Source organism: Euprymna scolopes, chromosome 26, assembly GCF_053919585.1.
Source record: "Euprymna scolopes isolate OS-2025 chromosome 26, ASM5391958v1, whole genome shotgun sequence".
In the NCBI taxonomy this organism is placed as follows: Eukaryota; Metazoa; Mollusca; class Cephalopoda; order Sepiida; family Sepiolidae; genus Euprymna; species Euprymna scolopes.
Genome location: NC_136507.1, coordinates 96,933,089 through 96,948,820, shown reverse-complemented (window position 1 = coordinate 96,948,820; position 15,732 = coordinate 96,933,089). Strand labels below are relative to the sequence as shown.

Below are 15,732 nucleotides of genomic sequence, written 5' to 3'. Positions count from 1 at the left end.
CAATAACAACTTCTCCCTAAAATCCAGAGCTTTTTTTAATGTAACAGGGTTCCAGTGAAAATCCATCTGGTTCTATCTGCATCTGTGATCAACTAAGACATATCAAGGCCAGAAGTGTAAAATCTGTGGGATGAAGATAATAATGCTAATTTTTTTTTTTTTTGCATGTGCGACTGCAATTCCTTTATATTTTCTGGGTCGAACTGGGCATTTTTTTTCTGTTGGCACCAAAACTAACAGAATCTTTGCCATTTCCCTATTGACTGCTTTATGTTGCGAGTCCTGTGCAGTAGTTCTAGGAGGTCCATCCTCTCTAGCTTTTTCTCCAGTTAAGAGGTTAGTTTATTGCTAATTGCCTGAGGTGTCCCTACTGAGGAATGCAGAGTGAGCTGATCAGGTAGTTTTTGAAGGCCAAAATGCTCTTCCTTGATCTCACTTTCCGACCCTTGTGTCACATCTTCCTGCCATGAGAGAAAAAATAAATAACTTCCTGATTTCCTATGTAATCATTGGGCCTAAATATAAATTCTTAGTATCTTTTTTTTTCTTATAAACAATACTATTTTTTTTTCCAAATGGATTATAAAATGTCAAGTTGGGAACCAAAATTTGTAGAGGAAACAATTTTTGTTTGGTTTCATGTTTACAATTTGATGTCAAGATTGAATCAGTTCAATTAAAATTAATTTTTTGCTCTCAATTTCTTTGCTCTAACTAGAATCGTAATTCTCAAAATTAATTCATAATCTGAATATGTGCATATATTAGAGCAATACGATTATATTCCAGTCAATGCACATAGAAGTGTGCTGCCTTGCTCAACAGTAATTGTCAACCCCAATGCTGGTTCTGAAGTCATTTTCTCTTTCATAATATCTACTGGCCGTGTCATCGTGCCAAGGAGACGAGCACTGGTTTACAAGTACAAAAATTAACAACTCAAGGGAAAATGCAATCTCCAACATCTTCATGCGAGTTGAAAGCGATCCTCTATATGCCAACGTCCACATTGTAGTCATCTGTCAAGACCTCGTTGACATCAACTCATCTGCTCAAAGCCACAACCTGTCTTCAACTGGAAACAGTCATAAAATTCCCTGTCACTCTTAAACTAACTTTAAATATGTCCAATTTTTTTTTTGTCCGTCACGCCTTGATTAAAAATTGTTTTTTTTCTACTAACTTTACTTCCAATACTTTCGTTCTGCTGATCAACTTTTTTTTTCACTTAACATTTTTTTGGGGGTTGGAGGGGGGGGGGTCATAGTATCACAGAAACATTCAACGGCAGACAGGATAAAGGATTGCTTAGCAAAAGGGTGAAAAAGTCAGATTTAATGAAATGAATGAACAGAAAAAGTGAAAACATAAAAAGTTATGACATTGAAAAATTTAGAAAATAATTTTTCAAGTCAGAAATTCACTGGGGAGCAAGTTGAAAAAGGCATTAACAAGATCTTCAAAATGCTCAAAAATAAACCAAAGCTTTTAATAAAATGCATATGGGGAAAAATATTAAATATTTTGTCGTGGTGCTGAAACAAGATTTATACAAAAATAAAAGAAAATCAATTTATGAGTTTAATTAAATTCTTTTTCTCAGTTTATTAAAATTCATAAAATTATAAACTCTATATATACAAAAAACATATACACAAATCCAGAAATTGAACTGCAATAGTTTCTAGACAGTTAATTAATGCAAAGCTGTTATAAACTTTTTTTTTATTGCCGTGGAAACTAAAAACAATTCTGAGACAAGACTAAAACAATCGTTTATGACTAGCATTTATGATTCCAAAATAATATTAGTCGAACAATTATTGATAATGGTTGGCATATTAAAATGTTAATCATGATAATATGGGGGGGGGGGGATTTTAATCCGATACTGTAAGTAAAATTTAACTTATTGTGGAATATTATAATGAACACCAACTTGGCATTAGATATCAATTTTTGATAGTTCAGAATTTAAACTAAAAAAAAAAAAAAAAAAAAAAAATCTTTATGATGTATGCACCCATCACAGAACAAAAATGTCATATTCCAAAAATCACAAACTGATCAAATACTTTTTTCTTTCTAGTGTTTCAGCACCAGGAAGCGAGGATGGTATATCTCACTCCATCTTTAAAATTCATCACTGCTTACCTTCCCCTTAACAACCTTTCCAGAAATAGAGATCAAAATCAGCCTCGTAATGGCTATTATCTTTCTTTCTATAGAAAAATAGCCATTACGAGGCTGATTTTAAAGGGAAGATAACCAGTGATGAATTTTAAAGATAATAGAGTGAGATACACCATTCTTGATTCCTCATAAATTTTGGTTTTCTTGATTTAAAAAAAAAAAAAAAAAACTACGGATTATGCCATTTTCGTTCTGGGTACATACATCATAAAGATTTTTCTGTATTTATTTTATCTTAAATTAGATTGAATTCCAAACAATTACAATTTTCTACTAATGATCGATTTATTTTATTTTTAGGTTTGCATGTATAGAAAAAAATAATCGCCATTTAAAAAAATAAGCTGATATTTTTTCATTTTTTTTTTATCATGCTCTTAAAATCTTGTTCTGTGTATGGTGAGCTAATGTGAACGCAAGATGCCATAGGTCAGTGTAAATGTAATATTAAAATGGTATTTTCTACATGAGGTTAAATTGAGCAGATGATTGGAAAAGTCCATAAGTTAAAAATCAGAGTTAGAACAGAATATGATGTCAAGGGCAGAAAGTCTGAACTAAGAGATGAAGAAGAGAGAAATGACCTATTGACTATGTTCGGACTTTTTTTTTTTAAAAGATCTGTACTCATTCACCGCTTTGGGGGGTGGAAGCTTGCATAACGTATAAAAGACTGAAACGTTACAGAGTAGAACACTAGTGAGCCACAACGTTGTTGGTTTTTTAAAAATTTATTTTTAATTATTGCAGCTACAAGGAAAGAGGAAGACAGATAATTCGGCTGCTGCATCATCACTACGGTCACTTTTACAACTAAACGGTCTGCATTGAGGAGACAAAGTATGAAAAGAGGATTGACAGACAGACAAAAAATGTTAGCCTTTATATATAGATATGTTCCAATATTGGATAGGTGTACAAAATAGAGATAAAACCGGTATTTCACACAAGCTGAGGAAAATTTCACTAGAAGTTAAAGTCCGACATAAGATGTGGTGAAAAAGAAAGATCTTATTCTTTCGCTTGTGACTTTATTGTGTTTGGACAGTCTTTTTTTTGTCTTTTGGAGCAGTTCATGTAATGCTTAAAAAACTAAAACATCAAAAGATCATGACGTCATCGTGTAAAAGTGTCAGCGGTTTTCTTTTGTTACATTATCACAGGAGGATACAGAACTTTTGGCTGCTGCATCACTACTTTAAAATGAGATATCACTATCCAATAGACCAACTACCTAGGTGTTAGAAATGAACAGCTGTTTCTATCGATGTAGAAAATGACAATTTGTGGGGATCAAAGAAATCCTCCACGCTATGCTATGAGAAAGCTTCCAATTCAATTGGTGAGTAGGACAGAAAAAGATGGATTGTAATTTTTTGCATTCTATTGAATCAGTTTTTATTTCAATTGTATGACTTCATATTTACTGTTTTCACCTGCAACAGTCTGGTTTAAGGCTGTCGGTACTTTCCATACATGTGTTTACGGACAAAGATAATTTTGGATAGAAACAATTTTTCCTCCTTTAAAAACAAAAGTGGGATGGTAACAAGATCCCCCTCCCTTTCTAGACTGGATGTTATTGAACAAATGAGTGATCTTTCGTTTTGTTCAATGGAAGTTTTTTTTTTTTTTTTTCTGATGAATTTCTGATTCAACATGTCATTTCAACATTAAATCAACACGCAGAAAAAAAAAAAAGGTGAACATAAAACTTCAGTTCAACAAGGTGAAAATCACCGGTTAGCTCAACAATGAATTTATAGTGGCAACCTATGACGTATCTTATGATAAACAGGCACAACTACTCGGTATTGCACGGGAGCTTGGATAACTAAATAAGCTTAATTATATCTAACATGTATGGTTAATATAATTTCTTTTAAAACTCATGCAAACTTTGGCAGGGGAAGTCCTTGATATATCCAAAGCTTTTGACAAGTTCTAGCATGAAGGGTTCCTAACAAGAATTAAATTATACAGTATTACTAGATGAATTCCTATGTCTATTTTACAAATACTTTAACGGAACTTGCTCTGGTGAACTTATTGCACTTATACCCTATCGACATACAATAAACATGTTTAGCAGCAAAATCTCACCCCCTCACTGTAGAGGTCCCTAGATTCCAGAAAGCCTTTTACTAATAATAATTAATAGTTTCTTTCCCCTGGACTACTAGGCTTGGGAATTACCTCAGTTTCCTGACTGTACTAACATGCCGAAGTTTAAATGTAATGTGAACAAATGTCTTGCTTATCTTCAACCATGATCCCAACTAAAACTCCTTACATTCAAGTGACGACGTTTGCCATGTTTGAGGTGAAGAAGATTAAAAAACAAAAAAAAAAAAAAAAATTAAAATAAAGTTATTCAGTCCCCCCCCCCTTTTTTAATCCATCAGTCATAATAAAAAAAAAAACATCAAAAAGTTAAAACTAAATCTGGTTAAAAACTGGATAACACAATTAACCATACTGAAACCAGTAACATCTTAATTTCCTAAATATTACAATTGGTTGATGTCAGTGTGGGAACTGTACACAATTATTCGTGAGGAACTGAAGATTTGCACAAAGTTTGTCCCAATGCACCAGTCGACAACTCCATCCTTGTCACAGACTATTTGACCAAGATGGGCATCAAGACAGTTCCTCACCCTTCCTATGGCCCAGACCTCGCTCCCTGTGACTTTTGGTTATTTCCTAAGTTCAAGGAAAACCTGAAAGGCTGTTATGCGACACTCGAGATGAAAGAGATTGTGATGCGGGACATTGACACAAGAGGACTTCCATGGAGCTCTCCAGAAGTTAGTGAAATAGTACAAGTGCATTGCAGCCGAAGGAGATCACTTCCAAGGGGACTAGAGTTTCATGTTTGTACTATCAATAAAAGTGCCCACATGAAAAAAGTCTGGAAACTTATTGAAGGCATCTCGTAGCTTGCTATTTTAATATATTTAAAAGCAACCTTCTCTTCTACCAGTATCGTTTGAATCTTAAATCTTTTCGTTTAAATGGATAGCTTTCTCACCAAAGAGAATCCTTGTTTCGATAAGCTTCTGGATCTGACTAATGCCATAATGATAACATATCAAAAATTAAAAACTACATCTGATTGAAAAACGGTGAGATGCAATTAACCATACTGAAACCAGCAACCTTTCATTTTCGTAAATATTATGTTTCTAACAACTGACAATCGGTTGATTCAAATTTAATCTACTCCTCTAATACACCCCCCAGGTTCCCTGAGAATTAAATTATCTTTATAATTAGTGTAAACTTACTTCCAACTAGATCCAAAAATTTGAAACTTTTATTTTTACACCTGATGAAGGTCAGCGGTTGCATCAACCGAAATGTGCAGATAACACTCAAGATAATAACAATTGTCCGATTAATATGAATAATACAAACATTCATACCTCATTTAAAAAATTCAGAATGGAAAGAAAATTTTTTTTTCTTTTTACCCCTCTGCTCATGCATTAATCTGGTCCCTAAGAACCACAAGTGAATATTACAGCATATTTCTTTATAACAAGTTCAGAGTCATAATAAATCAAAATATGTAATGTTTGTATATGTAGCTTTTAATATTTTCTGAACTCAGACAAAAATAAGATTTTAATTATATAATAGATTAAAATAAAAATAAATTACTGATTTTCTTTTTCCAGAATTAAATTAATATATTTAATTATTGCAGTTATGTGAGTATTTTTTATTCAAATTTATTGTTGACCGAAAAAGTGTGTGTGTGTAGGATATTAATAGGATCAATTTTGTTTTTTCTCATAAAATATTCTGTTATTGAACAACAGCTTCAATATGTAATAATGGTCTCAATATTTCCACTGGTTTGTTCGGAATAAACGTGAACTTGTTTTCCCAAACTGCTGTTGTACACTTGACCAGAGTCAAACTTCTCATTTGTAGCTTCGTTCATTCGGTCATTTATAACATCTTTATCAACTTCGCCAGTAAGATCTGAAAAGGAATGGAAAAAAGAAACAGAAAAAAAAAACGAAATATATATATATGCAATAATTTTGTTGATATTAATATTCTGATTATTAATAAAATTACAGTAATTTAATTCATACAATTTTCAAGGGGGGTAATTTGCATGAAAACTTCCAGTATAAACTTCCTGCATTAGTAAAACGCCTGATGTTGCTGTGATGCTGAGAACATATACTACACTTTGATCATAGACAAAGGAAACATAAAAAAATAGAAAAAATTATTAAATGATCATTTCAATGATCAAATCATTTAATAAAAAAAATTATATAACGTTTTTTGATTTTCGAAATTTTCCAATTTAACTTGTGAAATAACGTTTTCAAAAATGTGACTAAGTTTCTCTTCAAAATTTGCACTAACCACGCAACTCGTATTGATTCAAACTTTACTGCAACGATCAAAAGGTTCGACAAAATGACTTTGTGGATTAAAGTTTAAATCAAAATTAATAAAATCAGATTTCTTGATGATAATGTGTGCTGTAGTACCACAGTCTACAAGGAGATTTTTACCGTTTGAGGAAGAACATACATTTCTATTCACATGTAACTTTGAAAATACCACAAAGTTCTCAACGTTTTTTATGGAGTCGATTTTTTTAGCTTTTATATCGACATTGGAAACTTTTGTGGTTGGGTCGTCCACAATTATAGCAGATAATTTTTTTCTTTTTCTTGGGAAAATTACTTTTGAGGAAAACATTGTGGTGAGATGTGTAATTTGGTTGTGTCAGTTTTCGAGAAGCATTTTGGAACTTCATGATATTGCTGGAATTATTATTGTTTATGAGCATTCGATTCGTCTCTTCATAACTGCGTAATGCCACTTTAAACTCTCTCTCTACCAGAGATTGACGCCGCAGGTTGACACCGCACAAAAAATAACAAAACATTAAATCTTCTATGAATAAGTTGTCTCAGAAAAAAAATGAATTTAATCATTTAATAAAAATATTATATAACGTTAGTGGGTTTTCTAAATTTTCAAATTAAAAATATTTTTGTGACTAGATATGACAAGTAAAAAAAACAAAAACTTGATTTAATGTTTCTGTTATCATAAAATACAATCCAGTGTCTGCAATCCACAATGATTGAACATATTCAGCAATGCACATGTTGAATATGAGACTCCAACTTGTGTTTCACTAAAAAAACGAATATCAAAAATTGATATTTTTCATTAAAAATAACGAAATATCAATGAATGCTTTGTCGATTTATGAAGAAATTTACTGACCTGATAGTCTATCTTTCGGTTGATATTTTGACAATGTTATTAAGGGCAAAGGGAGAAAACCTGGCATCAGTGGAACGACTTGCAATTGGCCTTCAAATTTAGAATCGTTCAGGGAAAATACACCTAAAAAGTAAAAATTAGAAAAAAAAGAAAGCAATTTTTAAATTATTTTCTCTCACTTTTTTTTTTAATTAGAAAAGCACTATCACAAGAAACGACTTTTTGAAGCATTTTCGTCCAGTTTTAAAGTTTGCAAGAACAGCGATCCCCAAGCGCTGAAACATCGACAAATACTATTAAAGAGATGTAAAATAAAATACTGCATTCTCAGATGCTCTTTCTTTATGTTCAGTTCTGTCTCAAAGATAATTCGGAAAATTAATACTTTTTTTATGGAATATCAACCTTTTTTTTTTTGATATTTACTGCTGAAATTTTTAACTCTAGCTGGAAACGATCATATTTTTCCTAATGGTATTAAAGTATGAGTAAATACGATTGATCTTAATTCAGTTGATTTCATAGTCTGTTGGTATCCATTACACCACTACTCTTGGCCCTCTCCTCACACGATCTGGGAGGAAAGGAAAGAAATATAAAGTAAAGTTAATTTGATGAAGGAAAAAACTAGAAAATTAGAAAAAAAAAATCAATTTTAACTTTTTTTTCTTTTCTATAATAAAGTTATTCGTGTTATTTGGCTTCATCGGATTATTGTTCTCATCTTGAGTGTGATTTTCACAACGTTTCGGTCAATGTAACCTTTGACCTTCAGGTGTATCTTGTCGAACTCGGGAATGTTCCTGTCGAACTCAGGAATTTGGACGGAATTTCGAGCGGAACCCTTAATTTACTTTACACTCAAGATGAGAACAGTAGTCTGATGAATCCAAATAAAACGAATCACCAATCCTCATCTCAAAAATTCAGAAACCTCAAAGTAAAGGTTGTCAATTTTGGTCATTGATAACTTCCATCATACTGAGTTAGTCATTTCTGTTTTCCTTAGGAATAATTCCTTCCAGAAAATAAGTTCTCTCGATTCAGTATTATTTTTGTCTAACTGCCATTTTAAAAAAAAAAAAAAAAAAAAAAGAAAAAAAAAAAGCCATTTCTAAATTTAAAAAAAAAAAAAGCCATTTTTAAATTTAAAAAAAAAAAAAGAAGCCATTTTTAAATTAAAAAAAAAAAGCCATTTTTAAATTTAAAAAAAAAAGAAGCCATTTTTAAATTAAAAAAAAAAAAAAAGCCATTTTTAAATTTAAAAAAAAAACAAAAAAAACAAAAAAACTTTGAATTTCCTTTTATTTGGCACAAAAAAATAACTGTGTGCTTGGAGAGAAGGATCATAAATTTGTATTTGGTCATACTTCTTTCCCTTTGTTTGAAAGAAAAAAATTAAATCAAGAAAACCAAAAAAGGCTTCTTTGATAAAAAAAAAAAAAAATGCCAGGTAGGGACAGTTTTTTTTCAAAACAAGAAATAAGTCTGCATCATGAGAAATAAGACAACAATAATCACAGTGATATTTTCTAAATGTTTTTGAGGTTTTATTACTGACATTTGAAAAAAAAAAATTTTTTTAATCTACAAACAAGTTTTATGATACTTTTGTGAAAATAGAACCTAAAAAGAGACACATGAGGTCATAGTAGCTACTAGCTCACCTTGATTCCAGGAATATCATGAACCATATGTTTAGATGCACAGTATGTTAACTTAAAGTTTTGTGATTATGGTCTTTTTTGAAAAAAATGTTCACAAAAAAAAAAAAAATTTCATTAGGTAAAAAATTTTTAGTGCGAAAAAATTTACCTGTGACTTTTCCGCAGACAGCCCACATCAAGTGATCAACAACGACTTCATATAAAAGTTGCGTGCCATTGGGGGGTTGCAGTTTGCTGGTTGTGGACACGCAAAAGTCTAAGTGGCACACAGCACCGACTTTGCATTGTTTTTGTTCGTTTCCAGGCAGAATTGTTGACGTGATGACGTAAAGAGTCTGAAAAAAAAAAAAAAAAAAAAAAAAAAAAAAAAATGAAGATATTTTTTTTATGAGTGGTTGGTTGGTTGTTTTACGGCATATCAACTCTTTATGGGTTATTTAATGTCGAATCCGGTTGTTTTGGGAATAGTATTCGATGTTGTATCCAGTTATTTTATAGGTTTTATTTTTCAAGCTTTTTGTATTTTCAATCGTTAGTTCGTATCTTTTGGTTTGGTTGTTTTATAGTGGATTTTGCCATTTTTGTTCTCTGCCTTGCAGAAAATGATTGGGTTTTGCAATGGGAGGGGGAAAAGGTTACATTGTCATTGATCGGTACATTTTAAGTTGGAGAACCAGTAAGTGGAGGAAATAGAAAGAGAAGGTGAAAATAGGAGGATGGAAAGGTGGGAAAAGCCGGATTGTTTTTGTTTTTGCAGAATATAAGGTTTTGAGAGGTTATATTTTTTGGAAGAGTCTTATTTCTTTGATGAAAGATAAGATTTTTCTGGTATTGTTCTTTTTAAAGATTTTTTGAAGATCTATTTCTTTGTAATGTTTTTTCCTGATTTGTGAAAGATCTATACATTCAGTTAGTATATGTTTTACAGTAAGGGGTGCTTGACAGGGAATACATTGGGGTTGAGTTTCTCCTTTTAGGAGGTATGAATGTGTTAAGTGTGTGTGACCTATGCTGAGTCTTGTTAAAATGACATTTTGTTTTCTGTTTGTTTCTTGATGTTCATGTTTCATTAATTTTGGCATAATTTGGAAGAGTTTGTTATTTGGGAATTCGTTCCAATAAGATTGCCATTTATCTTGGATATATATATTGATGTTTCTTTTGATATCTGTGTATGGGATTTTGAAGGTGGGATCGATAGATTGTTTATGGGCTGACTTTGCTGCTGTGTCAGCTAGTTCATTGCCCTGTATGCCAATGTGGCTGGGAACCCAACAGAGTATGATTTCGTTTTTTAGTTGCTGAAGATTTGTGAGTATGTTTGCAATTAGGGGGTTATTTACTTTTTTATTTTTAATTGCTGTGATGACAGATTGAGAATCGGAGACAATGATGAAGTTTGCGGTTTTATTTCTTTTGATAAGATCTAGAGCTAGATTTATAGCAGTAATTTCTGCAGTGAAAATTGAACAGCTTTTTGGGAGGCATTTTGTTATTTTGATATTTTTGTTGATTATGGCTGCACTTGTTGTATTGTTTTCTTTGGATCCATCTGTATAAATACAGGTATGTCCAGGGTATTTTTCTGTGATCTCTCTAAATTTTTCTTTGAAGTTTATAGGATGAGTTGTTTTTTTTTTGTAGTTACAGAGGCTTAAATCTATTATTGGGTTTATGATTTTCCATGGAGGTGTTTTAAGGAGAACAGTTTTATGGATTTGATTTATTGGAATATTGGCTTCCTTGCAGATTGGTTTCATTCGTAGTCCGAAAGTTTTTATTGCATTTTTGTTTTGGTTGAAGAGGTTTTCACAATTTGGTTTTAGGGTGCTGTTATGTGCAAGATTGGTAGGGTTTGCAATTAATTTAGTATAGTATCTTAGGGCTAGATTGATGCATCTAAGATCTGGAGGAGTTTCGTGTGCCTCTGCATAAAGGCTTTCTACAGGAGAGGTTTGAAAAGCCCCTAGTGCTAACCTTAGTCCAGCGTGATATATTGGGTAGAGTGATTTCAAATATGACTTTCTGGCAGATTGGTATATGTAGCAGCTGTAGTCTAGTTTGGATCTGATTAGTGTTCTGTGTATTCTGAGAGGAGTTTCTTTGTCGGCTCCCCAGTCGGTGTGAGCTAGGACTCGCAGGATTTGTAGTGCTTTGCTGCATTTATTTTTATATAGTTTATGTGTGGTTTGAAAGTGAGTTTTTGGTCAAAGATGGTTCCTAGATATTTATATTCTTTTACAAAAGGGATTTTTTCCCCTTCGATTTGTAGAGATGGGTTGTTATGAAGTTTTCGTTTATTACAGAAGTGGATGCATTTGGATTTGGTTTTTGAGAATTTAAAGCCATTTTCAGTTGCCCATTTATTCATTTTATTTATATTGTCTTGGAGTTTTTTTTCTAAAGTGTGGATGTATTTGGATGCATAGCTGATAGAGCAATCATCCACATATAAGGAGCTGTATATGTCAGGGGAGAGTTCTTTTATTATATTATTGATTTTTATGTTGAAGAGGGTAGTTGATAAAATGCTTCCTTGATTGTGCGAGTTTGACAGAGTTGATCCTATGCGAACTTAAAAGGTTCTGTCTGTTAAAAAGTTTTCAATGAAATTGGGTAATCGGCCTTTCAATCCTATGTGGTGGAGATCTTTAATTATGCCATATTTCCATGTGCTGTCATAAGCCTTCTCTAGGTCAAAAAATATGGTGGTCACATGCTGTTTTTTAATGAAAGCTTCCCTGATATATGTTTCTAGGTTGATGATATGATCAATGCATCCACGATTTTTTTGGTAGCCACATTGATTTTTTGAAATGATATTGTTAGTTTCTAGGTACCATATCAAACGGAAGTTGATCATTCTTTCCATGGTTTGCATAAGCAACTTGTTAGAGCAATAGGTCGGTAATTTTCTGGATTTGATGCATCTTTTCCCGGTTTTGCTATGGGAATTATTGTGGCTTGTTTCCATGTTTTGGGGAATTCTTTCTTTATCCATATTTTGTTGAACATTTGTAGGAGAAGTTCAAGTGATTCAGGAGGTATATTTTTTAGGAAACTGTAGTGAATCTCATCCGGTCCCACTGCTGAGTTGTGAGATTTTTCTATGGCATCTATAAGTTCATCTAGTGAGAAGGTTTCGTTGTAGGGTTCTTGGTTATTAGAGTCAGTTTATTTTATATTTTTCCTGATTTTCCTTTAGTGTTTGAAATTGTTTTTTGTATTGTTTCGATGATGAATTGTCAGCGAAAATTTGGGCTAGTGTATCAGCTATATCTTTGTTTTCAGTTATTTTGTTGTTTTTAGTGAGGAGGTGTTTGTTTGGGGTGGGGTTATCTTTCCCGGAGATTTTTCTAATCATTTTCCAGATAGTACTAGGTTTGGTAGAGGTATTGATTTTATTGACGAATTGTTGCCAGCAATTTTGTTTTGATTTCTTTATTGTTTTACGTGCTTTTGCTCTTAGTCGCTTATATTCTATGAGGTTACTGGTTATGGGTTGCTTTTTGAATTTTCTTAAAGTTGCTTTTCTTTTTCTTGTGGCGGTTTTACATTCTTGGTTGAACCAAGGTTTGTTCTTTTTATTTGGAGGGCAGTTTTTGGGGATGCATTCTTTAGCTATTAGAATTAGAGTTCGAGAAAAGTCTTCCATTGATTGGACTTTATGTTCTATTAATTGTTGCGAGCATAATTGTTTGAATTTCATCCAGTCTGCTTTGTTCGTATTCCATCTTGGTATGTTGTTTTGGATAGTACTATTGTTGTCTATTATGATGGGAAAATGATCGCTTCCACAGGGATCGTCATAAGTTTTCCATGTATAATCCAGAAAACTTGATGGGTCACACATGGTTAGATCAATGGCACTGGTTGTACCATTTGTTGGATTTAAGTAAGTGGGTTCATTTTTGTTGAGAAGGCATATGTTGTTATTGTTTATAAATTGTTCGATTTTGTTTCCTTTGGAGTTGGTTGTTTTGCATCCCCATAGTGTACTATGGCTGTTAAAGTCTCCTAGAAGGATGAAAGGTGAGGATAATTGTTTGATTAGGTTTTCTAATTCAGTATTATTTATTGGTTCATTAGGGGGTATGTATAGAGAACAGATTGTGAGAGTTTTTTGGAGTGTGACCCGAGCTGCGACTGCCTGAAGATTGGTTTGGACAGTGAGTTTGCTCTTTAGAATGTTATTTCTTACTAGAATTGATGTGCCTCCATTGGCTCGTAAGCCTGTATCATGGATATAATGATACTGTTCGTAGTTTTTTATTTTTAGGTAGTTATTGTGTTGTAGGAATGTCTCTTGTAGACAGATGACTGCTGGGTTGTATAGGGAAGTTAGTATAAGGAGTTTGTTAAAGTTTGGTTTAATACCTCGGCAATTCCATTGGATGATTTTTTGAGTTTTATTGCTTCCTGCCATTTTATTTGTCTGGAGGTGTCTTGTCTTCTACTTTTTTGTTTTTTCCTTTTTGGTTTTTGTTTAGGTTTTTATATCTAGTATTCTATTGATGTGTTGGGTTTTGAGTGGTTTTTGTTTTGTGTTTACTTAAACTGCTTGGTTCTTCAGTCTCCATTTTCTCCTCCTGATCAGTTCTGTTTTTGGAGCTAGATTTTTTCCTGTGACTCTCCATTTCAATCAGTTCGAATTTATTTTCGTTTTCGCTTAATATTATTTCTGTCTTTTGTTTGTTTTGGTTTGTGGAAAGAGGATTTGTATTTTCCCGTTCTGTTTCCGTCTTTCCAGATATTGTGTGTTTATCTTCTGCTTTTGTCTTTTCTGGTTTTGGACTGTTGGTGTTTATGTCTACGTCCATAGCTTCGATGTTTGTTTGGGTGTTTCGGGTTTCAGATCGCGAATGGGGTCGCGGTGGGTGGTGAAGTCCTGGTCTAGAGGTTGAGCGGGATCTGTTTATTTTGCTTTTATTTGTGGGGTTCTTTTGGGGTCTGTTTATTTTTTTTTATTTTTTCTGTCGTAGGGGTTGTTTCTAAGGATGCTGTTGTTTGGAGTTTAATAGGTTTTTGTGGTAGAGTTTTAGTTTGGGGACTTTGTTTTATTTCGATTATATTCTTTAAAAAATCTTTACTTTCTGTGATGGTTTGTTTCATAGTTTTTTTGAAGTTTTCTATTAGTTCTCTCATTTCATTGAGTAATTTCATGAATATTTCAATTTGGGTGTTTGAGGGATTTGTTTTTGTTGTATTATTTGGTTCAGAGTTAGGCTGTGTATTTCTTTTTGTTATCTCAGAGTATTTTGTGTTTTCTGCTAGTTTATGGGCTTCTTGGAAACTTACGTTTTTTGTGTATCTTATTCTGAGAGTTTCTTTTTCTTTTTTCCATTTTTCGCATTCTTTTGAGTTTGCGCTATGATTTTGATGGCAATTGACGCATTTTGGTGCATTTTGACAATCAGTATGTGTTTCTTTGTCTCCACATCTCATGCAAGTTGGTGGTCGTGTACATCGATCTTTATGGTGCCCGTATCGATGACAATTGTAACACCTGAATGGGCTTGGTATGTAAATTTCAGTGTTTATTTTTTTGTATCCTATTTTTATGTTGTTAGGTATTTGAGGAGTATCAAATGTTAATATGTAAGTGTTTGTGTCTATGATTTCGCCGGATCTTGTTTTTATCTGAATTCTTTTGATATCAATAACGTTTTGATTTTTAAGATTATTTTTTGCTTCTTCTAAGGGGCACAGGGCTAGTTCGGGGCACCTGATTACACCTTTGCTAGTGTTCAATGTTCTGTGGGGGTAGGTTTTTATTTTTCGATCATCGAAAAGTTTCCATTTGTAAATTTCAATTGCTTGTTTCTGGTTTGTTATTTCGATTAACAGTGTGCCATTTTTTGTTTTTTTACAGTTTTTGGTTTGATTCCTTTTGATAGTATTCTTTCTATTTTGAAGGGAGACATTTTTGTTATTTGTTCTCCTTCAATTGTTTCTATTACAAAAAATCTCGGGAAGGTTTGTTTGTTTATTTCAGTTTCTGAGTCTGAGCTAGTCAGATCAGAAACTTCTGAATGACTTCTTTTTTGAGGCTTATAGTGGGCCATTTTTGTAGTTCGTAATTTTTCTTCTCTCGTGTTCCCCACCCACCTCGGAGCCCTATTTGGGAGGTGTTGGGGAGGAACCCATTCGCCCCAACAGCAACAGGGATACACGGGAGGTATACTCGTCTCGTTGGTGGACCTAAGCACCTGTAGTTCGTCCATTTTTACTAAAGATTTTTTTCAAAAGCCTCTTTTTAGTAAGAATATTTGTTTTTCAGCCGTGAAAAGTCCATTTGTCCAGCGAGTCGATTGACCCATGAGCCACCGCTTTCTAAATCTGTTTATTGTAAAAAGGTGGGGAGTGCAAGTGGATTTTCTTGTTATGTTAGTCAGGTTTAGAGCTTGACGTGACCAGCCGATTGATTGGATCGGGCCCGTCCAACCGCCCATCTGGCCCAGTACGAGGCCAAAGTGGAGTGTTGCCACTGATACCTTTGTTTTCCCTAGGTATCAATTACTCAGCCACCAGGATCCCTTTCCTAGGCATTACGGGTCGCCACCCATGGCCAACAGGTGGCTCCATTGAGAGGTTTTTACTC

At 33.2% G+C, this 15,732-nt stretch overlaps 1 protein-coding gene across 1 annotated transcript in view; it reads right to left on the bottom strand.

The window, feature by feature from the left end:
* Window positions 1-5,896: 5,896 nt before the first annotated feature.
* LOC145248295 (trafficking protein particle complex subunit 10-like) overlaps window positions 5,897-15,732 on the bottom strand; it is a 94,738-nt gene continuing 84,902 nt past the window's right edge. Inside the window, exons 20-22 of the mRNA XM_080110173.1 lie at window positions 9,280-9,466; window positions 7,465-7,587; window positions 5,897-6,186 (exon numbers count right to left, since the gene is read on the bottom strand). Coding sequence (XP_079966299.1) covers window positions 6,023-6,186; window positions 7,465-7,587; window positions 9,280-9,466 — 474 coding nt within the window. The 3' untranslated portion in view covers window positions 5,897-6,022. The remainder of the gene's footprint in view (window positions 6,187-7,464; window positions 7,588-9,279; window positions 9,467-15,732) is intronic.